This window comes from Capsicum annuum, chromosome 7, assembly GCF_002878395.1.
Source record: "Capsicum annuum cultivar UCD-10X-F1 chromosome 7, UCD10Xv1.1, whole genome shotgun sequence".
In the NCBI taxonomy this organism is placed as follows: domain Eukaryota; kingdom Viridiplantae; phylum Streptophyta; class Magnoliopsida; order Solanales; family Solanaceae; genus Capsicum; species Capsicum annuum.
In genome coordinates, this window is record NC_061117.1 from 195,541,787 (window position 1) to 195,559,189 (window position 17,403).

Genomic DNA, 17,403 nt, shown 5'->3' on the forward strand with positions numbered 1-17,403 from the left:
AATTGACCATATTTATTGTACTTGACATCCGGTCTCCGCCAACATTTATGTTGAGAATGATTTGTCTTTTTGCAATGAGGGCAGGGTGGATTACTTCCTCCCTGATTATTATAATTAAGTCCTTGCATTTGCTTTTGGTTCTTTTTGGTTCCCTTGTATGACTCGTTCTGTGATTTAGCTTGAAAAACACCTTCAACTGAACCTTTTTTCCTCATTATTCTCCTTTACTCCAATGCCTGCAAAACATTAAGAAGTTCTGCCAAGGTAATACTTGACAGATCCTTAGAATTCTCTAAAGAAGAAATTATTGCTTCATATTTCTCAGGAAGTGTGACAAGAATTTTTTGAACAATTCTTTTATCAGTAAAATCCTTAGCAAACAATCTCACCTTGTTGGCTAAGTCAAGCAGTTGATCTGCATAATCTTTTATGGTTTTTGATTGTTTTATTCTCTTCATTTCGAATTCCCGAATCATATTCATCACTTGCATATTTTGAACTCTTTCGTTTCCTTGGTATTTCTTTTCAAGATACTCCCAAATTTCAGCGGACTTCATTTGCATAATTCTAGTAAGAATTGAAGGAGATACCGCAGAGAAAAGGCATGCTTTGGCTTTCCTTGTTTTCTCTCTTTGTGATGTCTTATCTGATTCACTGTTGGATTATCTCCAAGAGGAGTTACTTCATAGTCCTCTTGTACTGCTTCCCATAGATCCAGTGCTTCAAGATGAACCATCATTCTAATTGTCCAAGCTTGATAATTCTCACCATTGAAGACAGGTGGAGTTAGAAAGCTTATTTCAGAATTCATTTTCTATAAACTATTTAAGATAACAATTTAAAGAATGGTTATATAGAAAGAACTTGTGTTTTTTTTTATTTACTCTCTTCTCATAGGTCCCTCAATATAGCAATCCGTTGATATCAATTCGTTGGAAAGAAAGAACAGAACTCAATCTGTATAAAGAAAAAAACAGAACCTGAACCTAGAAGAGAAAGAGCAGAAAATCTAGTGATAATGGCCGCGCTTTGCGCTGTTAGAAATAACATTAGTAAATTTACATTAATAATACATATTGTCACAGATTGTTATAAAGAAAATTATTTGTTTTTATCTTATACGTGTGATAATTAATTGTATATAGTTAATTAAATTACAAATTTTTCCTTGTATTTATGTATTTTGTTGGATAATAAGATTTTTATTTCTCAAAATTTTTTCTATATATTTAAATGAAATAAAGATGAGATAAGAATTTAAAAAAAATTATGATCAACGAATAAAAATTAAAAGAAAAAATTTTATTTATTATTTTGTACTTCGTAACTAGTTATGTCAACTATTATTTAATAATTATGTTTTAGTGTTAGTTCTAGTTATTCATAGTTTAAAGAATTTGATATAATAAAAATTAGCATTGCTTTGAGTTTGAAAGTTCTATCTCAGCAAGAAAGATTGCCAGTTCTATTTCACTAAGAAAGGGGCTATAAATAACAAATATTGTTATCCTTCAACCTTTCATTGTTGATTGTTGCTCACATAAAATGGAACTCCCTTCCCCCGCTTATTTGAGAAGCTTAGAAAAGTTAGATAACGTTAAAAAAAAAGACTTTAAAAATTGTGTAATATATTTAGAAGAAAACATAACAAAGCCATTAGCATCTATCTACTTCTATTTCATCCTCTTCCATAGTTACTAAGTTGGGTCTATGTGTTTTATACACCATGTTCATGAAACTAATGAAACAAACAACAAAAAACTTAAAAAAAAATAAAGCGTTCTATGTGACATGAAATGATATCAAAACTAATGAAGTATCCCCTTTTAATGAAAGGATATCTAACTTCATGTACATCAATCCTTTTGATAAGATGATGATAATACACTTAGAAATTAAGGATATAAAATAAAATAAAAAGAAAGAAAGTAAACAAAAGAGAAAAAAAGAAACAACACACAATGAGATCCCAAAACTATATGAAGATATACTAAAATATGAATAGGCAGGACAAATGAATTGTGCACTTAATTATGAGAGATTAATTATATTTTAAAAAAACTATCTAGGCATACTATATAAATGAGTATTGATACTATGTGGGTGAAACAATGATATAATTAGACTTTATTGACTTTATTGCATATAGTAGATAACTAGTTTAGATGATATTTAATTAGTCTTTAGAGACATACATTGTACGTGTGTTTCACGTAGTAAATTTTTATAGATTCATAAAAATGATTAAAATTTTATAAAAATATGTGTGCAATGAGAAATACAATGCAACAACTGTAAATAATTCTTTATAAGTATGATAAAAAGCACTAAATAAGGGGTGCATTTGAATGTTTAAAATTAATTCATAATTTTAGCCAACAAATGCAAATTCTAAACTTTATTTAGTTATTAGCAATTCTTCAATAAAGTCAAAAATGACTAATTTGAGCCTAAATAAAAATATAGATTTACTGCAATTAAAAATTTATAACAACTTAAATTAAAGAAGTTTAATGAGAAAAAAAACAAAAGAAAATAACATAAAAGGAACCAAAAAAGATAAAAGGGTCGAGCAGTTAAGAGACTTAGCACACATTGAACTTGTATTAAAAAATTGAAAGAGTAAACAAACCTTTTCATGATAAATAACAATTGTTTCATTATAATTGATATTTATATTAATTATATTTTAAAACTTTGTGGCTTTAAATGTAAAAGAAATAAAAGTACCAAAAAATATAACCACTTTTGTAGAAGTCTAAAGGCACATATGACCATTTGAATAGATTAACGTTTATAATTTTTCATTTAAATTTATATTAGTTTCAGTAAGTACTTTATTTAATATTTAGTTTAATATGATATGATTACTATCTATATTTAATTAGCATTTTATAATATTTTGATTTAATGTAGGAGTAAAATAAAAATTCAACTTTTCGCTTTGAAACTTACATCATCAATCGACAATAAAAGCAAAGAAAACACCATTCTAAATTCAACATTTGAGAAAGAGAAGTAACAAGTATAATAGAAAAAAATGTAAATGAATGAAAAAAATAAAGAAATCCTAGCTTTATAATTTTTTTTAGGTTGCATATTACCAATTTCATATGGTGTTGTTGACTCAGAAAATGATTCCTCATGGACATGATTTTTCGAGCAATTTAAGAATGCTTTTTGGGAGCGTGAGAAAATGTATGTTGTATCACATCGCAATGAAACAATAATTAAAAGTGTCAGTATTATCTATGCAAATGTTCCTCATTTAGCATGCATTTGGCATCTTTGAAAGAACGTTTGTACAAATTTCAGAAGGAGCAAGGACAGACTTAGCGACCTGTTTTATTCGATGGCCAAAAAGTATAGAAAGGAAGATTTTGAATACCTTATGTCGAAGGTTGATAAAATTAATCATCGGATGAAAGATTATTTATATGATGCAGGATATGAGAAGTGGTCAAGAGTTCGTGCTCCTATAAATAGGGGGCGGATGATGACATCTAACATTGCAGAATGTATAAATGGTTATTTAGTGGATGCACATAAATTATCGATTTTAATTTTTTTGGAAGAAGTCAGAAAATTATTTGAAGCATGGAACTGTAAAAATAGAGAAATTGCTTCATATACAGAAATAACTTTAGGGAGAAGGTTTGACGAAATCCTCATATCTAATGGAGTTAAAACATCTAGAATAACGGTATGCGTAAATAATTACTCATTTTATGTTTTATTTATTGAATAAAAATTTCTTGTATGTTATATTTTTTTGTGTGTGTGAATTTTTGTTGGTTAGGTCAAGCCTGCATCAGAGTATCATTATTCAGTTTATGAATCTGGGAGAATATACGTTGTGGACTTTGATGCTAACAAATGCAACTGCTGTAGATTTCAGATTGATGAAATTCCATGTTCGCATGCAATTGCAGTGTTGAAGAGTAAACATGTTACGAAGTTTTGTCTGTGGTGCTTTGATTACTATAAGCCTGCGACATTGGTGAAGACATATAAAGCTCCAGTAGTACCTATGCCGGATAAGAAGGATTGGCATGTGCCTAAATGTGTTGAGGAGGAAGAAGTCTTACCACCCAAATACAAAAGACCAACTCATAGGCCGAAAAAGGGTAGGTGTAAGAAAGCAAGTGAAAAACTATCCTCCAGTACAAACTGTTGTGGTAAATATGGTCGAAAAGGTCACAATAGACGTACTTACAACTTCTTTCCAAAGGAGAATTGATGTTTTGGTTACCTGATACATTGAACGATCTATGTTTAGTTCATTACTGTTAGTTTGGTTTTGATTTGGCTATGTTTGAATAATGTTGAAACAATGTTTAATTTGAATTATTTTTTGTTTTTAGTGGCTTATTTTTTTTATTTTTATTTTAATTTTATTTAGTATTTAATATGTTTACAATTACTATTTAATTTTATTTAAACAACACTTGTATGTAATTGCTTTAAAAATCGGAAACTTTACAAAGATAAATGATGCTAGTTTAGGATTCATGATACAACGTAGCTTGTATTATGATACATTGCAAGAAGTAATTATAAACGTTGTTTATATTAGTCAACTTTATCATAACTGAATTATTGTTATTTGTACTATAACATCAGAATTTATGATAGATGATTATGTGATGTGTCATAACTAAATGTGAAATTTTTCTTAGTTATATTTGTTTTACCTATTAATTTGCTTTAAATATGTTTCAGATTTGATCTGAGACACTTTGAGTTAATATGATACATTGCATGTAGTTTTAAAAAAATTATGTATGATACATGTCTTTACAGTAACTAACTTATTGCATAACTTGTCAAAAATTTGCACATATATAATTCATCGATTTGAATGTGTCAAAGAAAACTTAACATATCATAAATTAAATTTTTATTGATGCAAAAAAGTTGATGAACATTTTCTGCCAAGAAAACATCACTACTAAAAGTAGTGTCTGAAATTACATTAATACAGTCCAATAAGATAGCAACAAAAATAATGTTAACAACATAGCTATGGAACAACCTAGAATCTACTCTATGGCTAGAATATTAGACTTATTAGTAGGAGGGACATAAAATGATCGTGGTCTTGGTGGATCGTCATGGTCACTGGAATAAATCTTCTTAGCCTTTTTAACTCTATAGTTCCATAAGAGTGTTGCATATCTCTTTTGAAGGTATTTTGCATCAAGATTTGATGAAGAAATCTGTCATTGATAGCTAAGAAATTCTGCATAAACTGCCACAAAAACTCCATAGTCCCTAAGCTTGACGAATCATTTAGTTAGATGCTTAATAATGTGGGAATTATTGTTGTATCAAAACATATACACATGGACAGTAAATGTATAATAATGTGTCAGCTTGAATTATGTAAATTTATAAAATTTGCAACAATAAAAAATGAGATGAAATATTTCTAGATATATAAAACTGTAAAGATATACTTACAAGCTTTCACTGACTTGTTGTGCAATATCTTCAACATATTCAACATCAAATGGGGTGTCATTCAAATCAACGACCACTTTACTCATCTTATCTGTGTAAGCTTCGAGACTTGATCATACAGTTTGTTTAGTGTTTTCCAGTAATCCACTGTAACTAATGTATGTTGAAAACATCACAGACAACCTTTTGATCTCATGTGATATATCTCTATATTGCGATGATAACATTGAGTCATATACCCGAATACATCTTTTCTTTAAAGATATCACAGCTAGCATCCAGTGAAAATTTTCATTGCAATTTACAGGAACGTATACATTATCAACTAAGTGCCAAGGCAAAGCAACCGGTATGTTGAACCCTTTGATGATGTTTATCAGTGATTCTTCATGGTTTACAACAAAACACGTTTTCTTATAATCATCTTAGGTTGAGAGAGAATCACCCATTGCATCCTCAAAGTAACGTTTGTATGTTGCATCGATGTATATTTTAAACAAGCAATTAACAGTGGTGTAACAATATGCTTGATCTTTTTGTTGCTTTGATTTCTTCTGAAGGTAGTAGAATATAACATCTACATGCTGCTTAAAATAACAAAATAAATAAGTTATTGATATCCATAAATTCTTTTCAAGTAAGAAAATAATTTGGTATATAAAATTTGAGAATGACAGTTATGCACTTTTTATATAAATTATGTATTAGAATGCATAATAATGTATATTTATGTATCAAAAACTGTTTATTGTACATGTAAGTAATATTTTTGATAATACCTCATCATTCTAGCAGGTGTTTGGCTGAGACCTTGTGTAGAACCAGTTCTTTGAATCTGGTTGTGCAACAACAAAATTCAACGAACTAAAATCAATTCCTGATTTATTAACTTTGTAGTGGTTGTCTTTCAATTTCCTACATGAGTATAATGAAATTATATTACTCTTTGTGATTTTAAAATTATAAAATAATAATGAAAAAAGTAAAAATATCTTACTTTTTTTTATGAAACTTTAATAATCCTTTGACAATCCAATCACAGTACTCTTCGATTAGTCCCGTCGGCATATCATGAGAAATAAGATAACCATCAAACGGATGCTTTCGAGAAAAGTCAACTGTTGCAGATTCTTTGCCTTTACAACTTGAACCAAATTCAGTTGTAAATGGTAACCTGAATATTGTAGTTCACTTCCGATTTCTTGGTGTACGTGTTTTAATGGTATGTTGTTTACCCATTTCTGCTTCAGGAAGAATTGATTGAAATTGAGTATCATGGATTTGACATTCATTGTCGTTGATTTTAGTGGGACTAACAGACTTCATTTTCATGGCAACAACTGAAGTGGAAATTCCAGTTATAATGTTATCTATCGATTCCTGAGACACATCAATTGAACTATCATTGGTAGACTCCTGAAAATGAAAAATTATAAGATATAAACTAAATGTGTATGATAATCCATATAACATCTATAGTGTAAATACATCATTAATATTATATCTGTGTGACATTATTATTAGAAAGTAGTCGTACGGTTTAGTGAAATGTTATGTATCATTATATTTAATAATGGTTTGATATGTTTTCTAAAGCATTAATTCGGTGTATTTAATGTATCAGGTAAATTATATAACATGCTTAATCTTTTTTTACACAAAGATATTCCTAATTAATAGCATATATATTTCAAATCTCGTGTGTTATCTGTACCCGTAGTTCATTTGAAACTTCAACATTGCCCATTTGTAAGGACGGATTAGGAAGATTGACTTTTTGTGAAAGATCGTCTGAATTTACTAGCATTGCATCGATTGGTGTGGACATGCCAGCTATGATATTATCTATGAATTTCTAACACGCTTCAGACGATATCACAGTGCAGGACACCTGGAAAATGCAAATTGAATTTATCAGTAATGTATCAGATAATGAAGTAATGTATCAAATACAACTACAAACTGTTACAACATTATACTAACATTAATTGGATGAAAGAGAACCCATATGAAATAATCCACAACCGTATGTTCTACGTACCTGCAGTTCATTTCGATCTTCAATATTGTTTGTTGGTAAAATGAGATCAGGGAGATTTTCTTTCTGTAAAAGCTCCTCAGATTGTATTGCACTAACTGGTGAGAAAAATTCAGCTATGGTGTTATCGACGGAATGCTGAAACGCAATATTCTTAACCTCCATTTCATTTTCCTGAAACATGAAATTAATTAGATATTAAAGAACTTGTAAGACTTATATAGGATGAAATAACAACACTGTTGAGAAAGAATTGACAAATGTATTCATTTTTTTACATTGAATGTGTTAGTTGTACAAGATATAATGCAATATCTAAGTAACATAATTATTTTTCACATTAATAACATAGACTCGATATAATTGTTGCATTATCAGTACCTTTTGTACATTTTGAACTTTAATAGTCTGTCTCCGAATAGCCTTATCATGAAAATTGAATTTGTGAGAAGACTAGTTGATGATTTTTCATCCTACTTGTGTTCTCTAGTATATATAGCATTTCCATCATCATTCTGAACCCCAAAAAATTCATTATATTATAAAAATAATATACGATAATTTAACATTCCTACTACTCTACCTTTTCTGGAACATCCTTTGGATGTTCTTTCGGAGTTTTCAAATCATCACCATGTGTATCTTTCTTTTCCACATCTTTATTTGAACTATCAATTTCAATCACAACCTAAAAACATATACTTGTAAACAGATAAATATATATAAAATTTAATAAAATATGATGTGATCATATTAAAAGTTACTTTTTGTGGAGCATCATGCTTCTCCTTCATAGCTAACATCATTTCTTCATGTTATTTTTTCATTTCTTCATGATATTTTTTCATTAATGCTTCAATGTCATCAAATCTTTTGTCAACCTGTATAAGTTTAACAAAGTAAATTAGATATGTTAATAAAGTCAACTTTTTTTTAAAAAAATCATGTTTCACTTACATATTTCTTGACTAATGATTCAATTGTATTCATATCAACTTTCATCAAAACTTGCTCATGATATGTTTCTCCAGACACATTAATTTTCTGTGTGGACTCACGCCCACTTTCGACAACTGGTGGGTTTTGTTCTGCTGGTAGTGTCCGTTCGCCGAAATTCTTTAGAGATGGTTTATGTGGAGCTTCTTCAATGATTGGGTCAATAATTGTGTTTGATGTGCCAGAAGGTGATTGATTGACTTCTTCAACAGAGGGTTGACCTTTAATCTTTTCTTGATCTGTCACCGATTCTTTTTGCTTAGCGTCTGTCTTTCTTCTTTTTTGAAGGTGGTGCCAATGATATATCAGACTTGGACTTTGACCTAGTTAACAGTACGAGCAGTGGTGGGGTAGTAAAATTATCAAAATCATTCAAAAGTAATGAACCAGCTGTCATTTTAGCTTTCTGATCAACTTTTATCGTCTGTCTACAAGATGTGGATGACAAAGTTGAATTAACAGAATCTTTCAAATCCATTCCATCATGATTTGACAGTTGAAGACCTTTTAGCTCATCAACTGTAGGACTTATGTTGGTATACAAATACTATAATTGAGATTAAAAGAAATAACAAATTCAGTTAAATGAATGTAAGGGCAATAATGTATCAGTATTCTACATAACATGTAGTGGTACACCATAAACTGTACAGTTATGTATGTGAATGTATCATATGAGTACTGTAATGTATCATGTAACAGTGAAAAAAGGTCATGATGTTGCATGAATTGATATGAAAGATGTCTGATCATCAAAATATACTACAGTATAAACAAGTTACATTCTTAATCATATATTGACAAGAATATATATATTAAAGACATAAAAGAAAATTCCATGTGTACAATATAAAATACAAAAAGATATTAAAAATAAATAGAAATTACCTTGCTAAACATTCCATTCATGAACTTTCTGAATTTAGGCTTTGTTTCAACAACAAACCAATAACATATCCTTGGGATACGATTATCAATACGACAAGAAATGTCTTTATCTACTTCAGAACAACATTCATACATCCAGATGTTGAGAACATGTGGCATTCCTCCTAACCGATAAAGCGGCTTTTCAACGAAAAAGTCCTGTCTCAACGAGTTCATCAACTTGTTGAAAGCAATCTTTTCCCACGGATATTGTTTATATCGACCATCCTCTACCATATTGAATTCTATATAACTAACAGCTGCATCATCAGTTTCAGATAACAAAAACGTATGAATGAAAAATAATATGATCATCCGCAATGCATCCTGGTCATTGTCAAAATTTTCCATCTTATACCGTTCAATAATTTTTTTTTTGGATATTTCATTTTTTGCCACTGGGAAATACTTTGTCATTAAAACAGAGCCATTTGAAGTCAAATACTGAAAGTCCTCAATGTTTGAGGTGCAATTCAGACCACTAATGAGAGAAAATTCAAAAATCATAAATTTTAGAACTGTTCCCTTGACATAAACATGAAATTCATTTGGATTATCTTGTTTACACTCAAGCATCAACAAATATTTGGTTATTTGACCTTGAAAATTTGATTTAGGCATATCAACAAACACACCAAAGCATGTCTCCTTAAACATATTTAGCACTTTTTTACCCACAAATTACTCAACATCAGTCACAAAGTTACTGTTGAATGAAATGCCAAACCTCAAAGGATGATGTGGAACAGTTTTGATCACGTATTTCATCTCCTGCATTTAAAAACATTTATGTATCATAACACATTTAATGACCTTATGATACATAAGTAATGTATCAGATTATAATACATAACTATAACATAAGTATCAAACATACTGATAAAATTCTAACTAATGTATCAAATTGTACCAGATATCCTGGTAAATTTCATACTTAGTTCTGAACAGTGATGTATCATAACATATTCGCTTATAGTTATGTACATAAGTAATGTTTCAGATTAATAATTAGCTTTAAGAGTTGTTACATCATAGATTATGATACATAACTACAACATATGTATCAGACATATTGATACAATTCTTACTTATGTATCATAATAACAAAATAGTGATGTATCATAATGCATGCACAAACATTATCTTCCTCGATATGTATCATACTAATTAGTAACACTAAAATTTGTTAATAATAATAAAAAATTATGGAGAAATTCATCAATCAAACACATAAATACCATACCTTTGGTAATGGATCTCTTTTCACAACTTCCTTTCTTTTTCCCTTTGAAATAGCAACAGCAGTCTTCTTCCCTTTAACACTAGCAGCATCCCATAACTTTTTCATGATTGTCGGATCGTTTCGATACTTAGATCTATTTTCACGAAAACCAATGTCTTTATAATCAAAATTACCAGGAACAAATCCAGATATATCAATTTCATTAGAAGTTGACTGAATTTGAGTAAGCCCAAAACTAAAAGAGGGTATTGACTCCATTAATAATGTTATAATGTTTAAAGAAGATAAAATTGAAAAGGGATTTGTTCAATTTCAAAACTAATAAATAAAATTATCAACTATAAACAAACTAACCTCCAACTAATTTTGAATAATTAAGATAATGGAGTAATTGTAATGGATGATAACGGTTGTTGCTTCAAGATCGGATTTTGGCATAATCTTCAGCAGCAATCCCGTGATTTTAGGCATTAGAATAGTATTTGGGGATTCTAGTTGAGCTGTGGGTTGGAATGTATCAGAAAAAGCGTGTGTGTTGCGTCTTAGAAGGGATTTTTGTAATATATTTAGTAGGATGGTATTTAAAGTAATATAGAAAAGTTAAGGTGTTTACTTAAGTAATTTTTCCTAAAAGTAATGCAATCAAGATTAAATGAATAATGAACAATTAATATGAGATAACTATTTTTAGTAAGATAAATAATTACTATAGAAAAGAAAGAATACATGCCAATCATTTTAAAACGGAGGAAGTAGTTGTCAATTAGATGTGGAAATTCATTATAACTTACTTGAAAGTGACCAAAAGACATCATTGGCTTAGTGATCACGCCTACTTAGTACAAGTTCTTTTTTGTTTAAGAGGATTTTTTATTTTGTATAGATAACACTTTTTTATCCTCTTAATTCTTCTTTACATCCCCATCAAATATGAGAGAAAAGACATCATTAGATTAGCCAGAACAGTAAGATTAAACTGAATCAAAATTTAACATTAAAAAATTGAGAAAGAGTAAATAATAATATATGTATAATTATAATTAATTTTTTTGTATGAAGTGGAGTATTTTTATTCAATAACTCAGTTATGGAGAATTAATAACAACACAATAGCAATATACATTACGAGGAACTAGACAACCGTAAATTTTATTATGTATTAATTAAATCCCCTATGAAAAAGATAAAGAGTTGCACTCTCAGTTTTTATTTACTTGTCACATTTTCAAGTTGCACATTTCCTAAGAAAAGCATTAGCTAGAAGGTAATTTGACCAAATTACTCTCTCTGTCCCATTTTACTCGTCCCAAATTTCCTAATTTGATTTCTCATGTTACTTGTCATTTTTCTTTAATCAGGACAAAACGATTTTTTTCTTTTTTTGCCCTTAGTATTAATTATTTTTTATTCAACAAAATGTAAATATTATTTAACAGAGGTACTATGATATAGTCATGTTATTAATTGTTTTTCTTAATCCATGTGCAATATCAAATTGGGATGAGTAAAATGGGATGGAGGGAGTATCTTTTTTTTATTACTCATCTTTATTTAATACTCCACTTTTTCTGCACTATATTAATATCTTTTCATATTTATTACTAAGGGTAAAGTAGAAACAAACAACTAATTATTCAACAACTTGTTTCAAAAATTTACTTGGACCCCTCAACTGACCTTTGTACCTATTTGACAACTAAACCACTCGACATTTGAACCATTTGAGTTTTTTTTTTTATCAATCAGCTTAAAACGCAAAGTGTGTGCAACACACTCTCACTGACATGGCACAATAACGAATTAAACGGTGACACTTGACATTGAATCTAAAAAATAATTAAAAAATACTAAATTGTAAGAAAAAGAAGATGTATGTATGTATATATATTTATATATATATGTATATATATATATGTATGTATATATATAATATATATTAAAAGTGTGAAGACCCTTAGTAAAGTATTTGAACTTTTTACCCTTCATTAAAAGATTCTTCTTTAGACAAAACTGTTTTTTCATTATTTTTTAATTTATTATTTAATTATTTTTATTATATTAACTAGACTTCTTAAAATACATGGTAGGAAAATTAATTAATATTTTTCTTTCTACTAGACTTCCTCAAATATATGGGACTCCTAAAATATATGGTAGGAGAATTAATTAATTTTTTTCCTAATGTTCAATTAAAAAAATACTCCTAAAATACGACTCTATTAATGAAATACTTCTATAAATATTGAGATGTATGTTATTGTCAGCATAATAGAATTCAACATGTGTGTATATATATATATATATATATATATATATATATATATATATATATATATATATATATATATATATATATCTTCTTTGTTTTCATTCAAAATCATTCTTTAGAGTTAAAATTTTTCGCCCAAACAAGAATTAGTTGGATCAAACTCGATGCTTTGTGATCACTATTATATTTTTTTTAATAGTTTACAGGTCGTAGATGAATGTCGGTTGACTTTGAAGAATTCCTTGTGTGAAGGTTAAGTTTAATTGTATTGTTTGATATCTTTATTATCTTATTATTTTATTTTAATTTACAGATGCTAGATGAATGTGAGTTGACTTTGAAATTTTTTTCTAGGTAAAGATTAGGTTTAATTATATTAACGTAATATCTCTATTAGTTTGTTATTTTGTGGTAGTTTACAGTTCGTAGATGAATCTAGATCGGCTTTCAGAAATTTTTGTGTATAAAATTTAAGTTTAATTGTATTATTTTGATATCACTTTTATCTTAATATTTTATTGTTGTTTACAGGTGATAGATAAATGTTGGTCGGCTTTGAGAAATTGTTTATGTAAAAAGTTAGGTTTAGTTGTATTATTTTGATATCTCTATTATCGTATTATTTTGTTATTATTTACAGGTGGTAGATGAGTGTCAGACAATTTTGAGAAAATTTTTGTGTGTAAAGATTAGATTTAAAATTTTTGTGTGTAAAGATTAGATTTAATTGTATTATTTTGATATCTCTATCATTGTATTATTTTATTGCAATTTACAGATGGTAGATGATTGTCGATCGACTTTTAAAATATTTTTGGTAAAATTGAGTTTAATAAATAAATTCTCCATCTTTACATACTCAAAAGATATTAAATTTAATTATTATATTCATCTTTATTAATTAAACAAATAGCCTATTTAATGTAATGTTTGAACTCATTAAAGTGAGGTACACGCGCAGGGCACGTACACCTAAACTAGTATATATATATATACACACACACACACACCAAAATTCACCATAAAATCACACAAAAACCTTAACAAAAGCACACAAAAAAGTTGAATTCAAACTTTGCTCCGTCGCGCTTCCAAGAAAGCTCAAATCCATAACTCAAGGCACCTTCAATACTCTATAGATAAGTATTATCCCTTGAAAGTCCACGAGCAGAGACCCAACCCACCATTTCCACTATGCAATTCTTTGCTAAGTCTGAAATCGACATGTACTGTCCTATGGAAACATAGCTATGACTTTGGGAAGAATTCTTGTTCTGTGGTCAACAAAAACTAGTCTTTAAATAGCACGAAGAATTTACGGTGCCTAAACAATTGCATTTTCACCAGAAGCGGCAATGCATTACCAATCTCGCCAACAAAAATGAAGTTCATCGGAAAACTTTGATTAGTGATACTTTGATTCTACTTGATGAAATTGAAATTTTTTATTTATTAAAATTTAATTTATTTGCTGAAATGTTTGCCCTCGAACCCATTCTTTACCAATCTACACTTAATTATACAGAATTTTCTCATTTTTTCGCATCAATTTCATCAAAATTTCAATTCCAAAGATATTTTTTCAACAAATTTTATCTAATTTACCACACTCATTTAATCATAGGTTCAATATTCAAAATATAAATTTGTAATTTCTATAAAACCTGTCATGAGAAGGTAGATTTTAAATATTTGATGTAGAGTGGTGGACTTGGGGTGGTAAAATGGTGGCAGAGATGCTGTAGTTTTTGAAGAGGAGAAAGAAAAAAATATTTTAAAAAATGAGAAATAAAGAGGAAGAGATGGCAGAGAAAGATGAGTTTATGAAAGGAGAAAGAGAAAAAAATTATTTAAAAAGAAAATGAGAAAGAAAGAGGAAGAGATTGAAAAAAAATGAAGAAGGTGTGATTGTTATATTTAAATTTTGGCTTTTTTTAATTGACATGTCAATTTTTTATTGGCTTGTCATAAAATTTGAAAGGCTTGACGCGCCTACCTTGAGTATTAATCACTCAAGGTGCCATATGGGCGGAAAAGGTTTAGGTGAATCAAATTTCGGGTGGTTTAGGTGTCGGATGGTAATTCTTCTCCAATTATCATAAGAAATGATAATGGAGTGAAGGTTTATATTGAGTTGAAGAAACAATGTTCTAGACTTATAAGTTTTCCGCTATGTATAACAACTTCCAACAAATCGATTAAGGATGTCGAGTTTGATAGCGAATGTGTATTCAAGGTAGTGAATCTGATTCAGTTGCTTTAACTATTGTTGAAACGCAGAATCAGTATTCGTTATACTTTCCAGAATTTGAAGTTAATAATTTCATTACTGATTGCAAGAACACTGAAATAAAACTGAACCAACTTTATAAGAATAAGCAAACTTTGGTGTCGGTTATGATGAAATATGTGATATCGAATGTCTTTAACACCTTTACTAAACGATCTGACAAACAAAGGTATGGAAAAAATTATTATTTTTTATTTGTAGATGTTGTGAAGGATGTTGTTGTGTTGTAATAGCGTTTGTTTAAGGAGTTTTATTATTGACTTTAATTTCTGGCTTTGCTGTTTGCACAAAATAGAGTTACATTTACGATGTATAATATTCCATCATACATTCATTCGAATGTATAATAAAACTGTAACAATTTAGTTATGATATTTTTATTTAAATTATAGATTTTATATATTTATCATTGACGACATATTATAAAATGTAACTGTAGCTATATGTTACATTGCCGTGTAAAAGATTGTAAATGGGTACTGAAGGCGTATTCGATGAATCATTAAAAAATCTTTGTGATAAAGACATTTGATTCAGAACATAGTTGCAGCCTGAGTGATAGAGTATTGAATAATTTAGTTGCAACAACAACTTTTGTCAGTGAGTTTACTGCACCAAAGTTAATTAATTACAAGAGAATACACACACCGACGGACATAATTGAAGAGATGAAAACCGTCTACGATGTTGATATTAACTACATGATGGCTTGACGGGCAAAAGAAAAGGTAATTGCGATGCTTGGAGGTGGACCAGCTGATGGATATCGAAAAATGTCTCGTTATATATATATGTTGAACCAGGTATATCCTGGATCATACATTCGGATGTATAAGGCGTTAGATAACAAGTTAAAATACTTGTTTATTGCCTTACATCCCATGATAAAGGGGTTTGAATTTTGTCGTCCAGTAGTAGTTGTAGATGATGCACATTTAAGCGGGCCATATCAAGGAATGTTTGTATCAACAAGCACTCTTGATGGTGCAGGTATTATACTTTAAAATATTTACATTTGGTATTTCAGCATTGTGCATGCATTCTAGCTAATTATATGTTGCTCTAGTATGCATAATAAAATTGGACTTGCTTAATAAGTACATATAGTACCAATATACGCCTTTTATTTTGTGTTATTGATGTTTTCTATAAAGTAGATGCTAGTTTCTATTTAAACAATCTTAGAAATTTCATTTTCATTTTAAAATTGAACGAGTAAAATGTAAGTAGATTTTGCTTTATGGGCTATGTGTATGATTAGCTATTATACTTTATGGTGTATGTATGATGTTGTAAAATATCCATACATTCTTATCAACTTTACGCTTAATGTTTGATACATTTACTAATAATTAAATCTATAATTCCCTAACAGTATGTTTACTGTGTATGATGTATTGTTATACGTTATTAAAATGTGTGGAGTTATATATTTTTGTTGATTTCAATTAAGTGGTAAAGATGGGACAACATGTATGATGTCATGTTTTACCTAAATGTAAAATAATTAGAGACCTGTTCAGTGGCGTACATATATTATAGAAGTTTGTTTTTGTTAGGATGTATTCTTCCATTAGCTTACGGTATAGTGGATTCCGAAAATGACAATTCGTAGACTTGATTTTTTCATCAATTTAGAGAATCATTTGGAGAATGGGACAACATGTGTGTTGTATTGGATCAAAATGAGAGTATCATAAAAGGTGTGAGCATTGTTTATCCTAATGTTCCCTATCTTGCATGTATTTGGCATTTATGAAAAAATGTTTGTAAATATTTTAGAAAAAGCAAAGATAGACTTAGTGACCTTTATTATTCCATGGATAAAGCGTATAGAAAAGAAGATTTTGATTACATTATGTCAAAGGTTGGAAAGGTTGATCCAAGGGTTAAGAAATATCTGGAAGAAGCTGGATATGATAAATGGTCTCGATGTCACTCCCCTGTTAATAGAGATAGAATGATGACCTCTAATGTAGCTGAATGTATTAACAGTTGTTTGGTAGAGGCTAGTTAGGTTTCCTTGAAGAAGTTAGGATTCTATTTGCTGCATGGAATTGTAAGAACAGTGAAATTGTATCTTATACAAACACAAATCTTGGGAGAAAATTTCAAGAATACTTACTGATAATGGGGTTAAATCGTTGAGGATGATAGTATGTATTATGATAGTTGAA

General features: G+C 29.1%; 3 protein-coding genes across 3 annotated transcripts; 1 reads left to right on the top strand and 2 right to left on the bottom strand.

Moving 5' to 3' along the window:
• Nucleotides 1-224: 224 nt before the first annotated feature.
• LOC107876748 lies at nt 225-811 on the bottom strand. The gene is made up of 2 exons (XM_016723606.2): nt 656-811; nt 225-551 (listed from the first exon to the last, which is right to left on the bottom strand). The coding sequence occupies exons 1-2, from the start codon at nt 809-811 to the stop codon at nt 225-227; spliced, it is 483 nt and encodes a 160-aa protein (XP_016579092.2).
• Nucleotides 812-3,352: 2,541 nt separating this feature from the next.
• LOC124885854 lies at nt 3,353-4,240 on the top strand. The gene is made up of 2 exons (XM_047394106.1): nt 3,353-3,703; nt 3,800-4,240. Exons 1-2 carry the CDS (start codon nt 3,353-3,355, stop codon nt 4,238-4,240), a joined length of 792 nt encoding a protein of 263 aa, XP_047250062.1.
• A 2,411-nt stretch (nt 4,241-6,651) lies between these two features.
• Nucleotides 6,652-9,775, bottom strand: LOC107876749. Its single transcript, XM_016723607.2, has 6 exons — nt 9,386-9,775; nt 8,885-9,044; nt 8,459-8,820; nt 8,085-8,189; nt 7,505-7,675; nt 6,652-6,879 (listed from the first exon to the last, which is right to left on the bottom strand). The coding sequence occupies exons 1-6, from the start codon at nt 9,773-9,775 to the stop codon at nt 6,652-6,654; spliced, it is 1,416 nt and encodes a 471-aa protein (XP_016579093.2).
• Nucleotides 9,776-17,403: the final 7,628 nt, after the last annotated feature.

What these genes read in the sequence shown, in the direction of transcription:
- LOC107876749 (XM_016723607.2), bottom strand. Translation starts at nt 9,775, where the DNA reads ATGGAAAATTTTGACAATGACCAGGATGCATTGCGGATGATCATATTA. An exon ending in TGAATGGAATGTTTAGCAAG is followed by an intron (nt 9,045 to 9,385) that starts GTAATTTCTATT and finishes TCTCAATTATAG; the next exon opens with TATTTGTATACCAACATAAG. An exon ending in AAGATCGAAATGAACTGCAG is followed by an intron (nt 6,880 to 7,504) that starts GTACGTAGAACA and finishes TTTCATTTTCAG; the next exon opens with GAGTCTACCAATGATAGTTC.
- LOC107876748 (XM_016723606.2), bottom strand. Translation starts at nt 811, where the DNA reads ATGAATTCTGAAATAAGCTTTCTAACTCCACCTGTCTTCAATGGTGAG. An exon ending in CTCTTGGAGATAATCCAACA is followed by an intron (nt 552 to 655) that starts GTGAATCAGATA and finishes ATGCAAATGAAG; the next exon opens with TCCGCTGAAATTTGGGAGTA.
- LOC124885854 (XM_047394106.1), top strand. Translation starts at nt 3,353, where the DNA reads ATGGCCAAAAAGTATAGAAAGGAAGATTTTGAATACCTTATGTCGAAG. An exon ending in TTAAAACATCTAGAATAACG is followed by an intron (nt 3,704 to 3,799) that starts GTATGCGTAAAT and finishes TTTGTTGGTTAG; the next exon opens with GTCAAGCCTGCATCAGAGTA.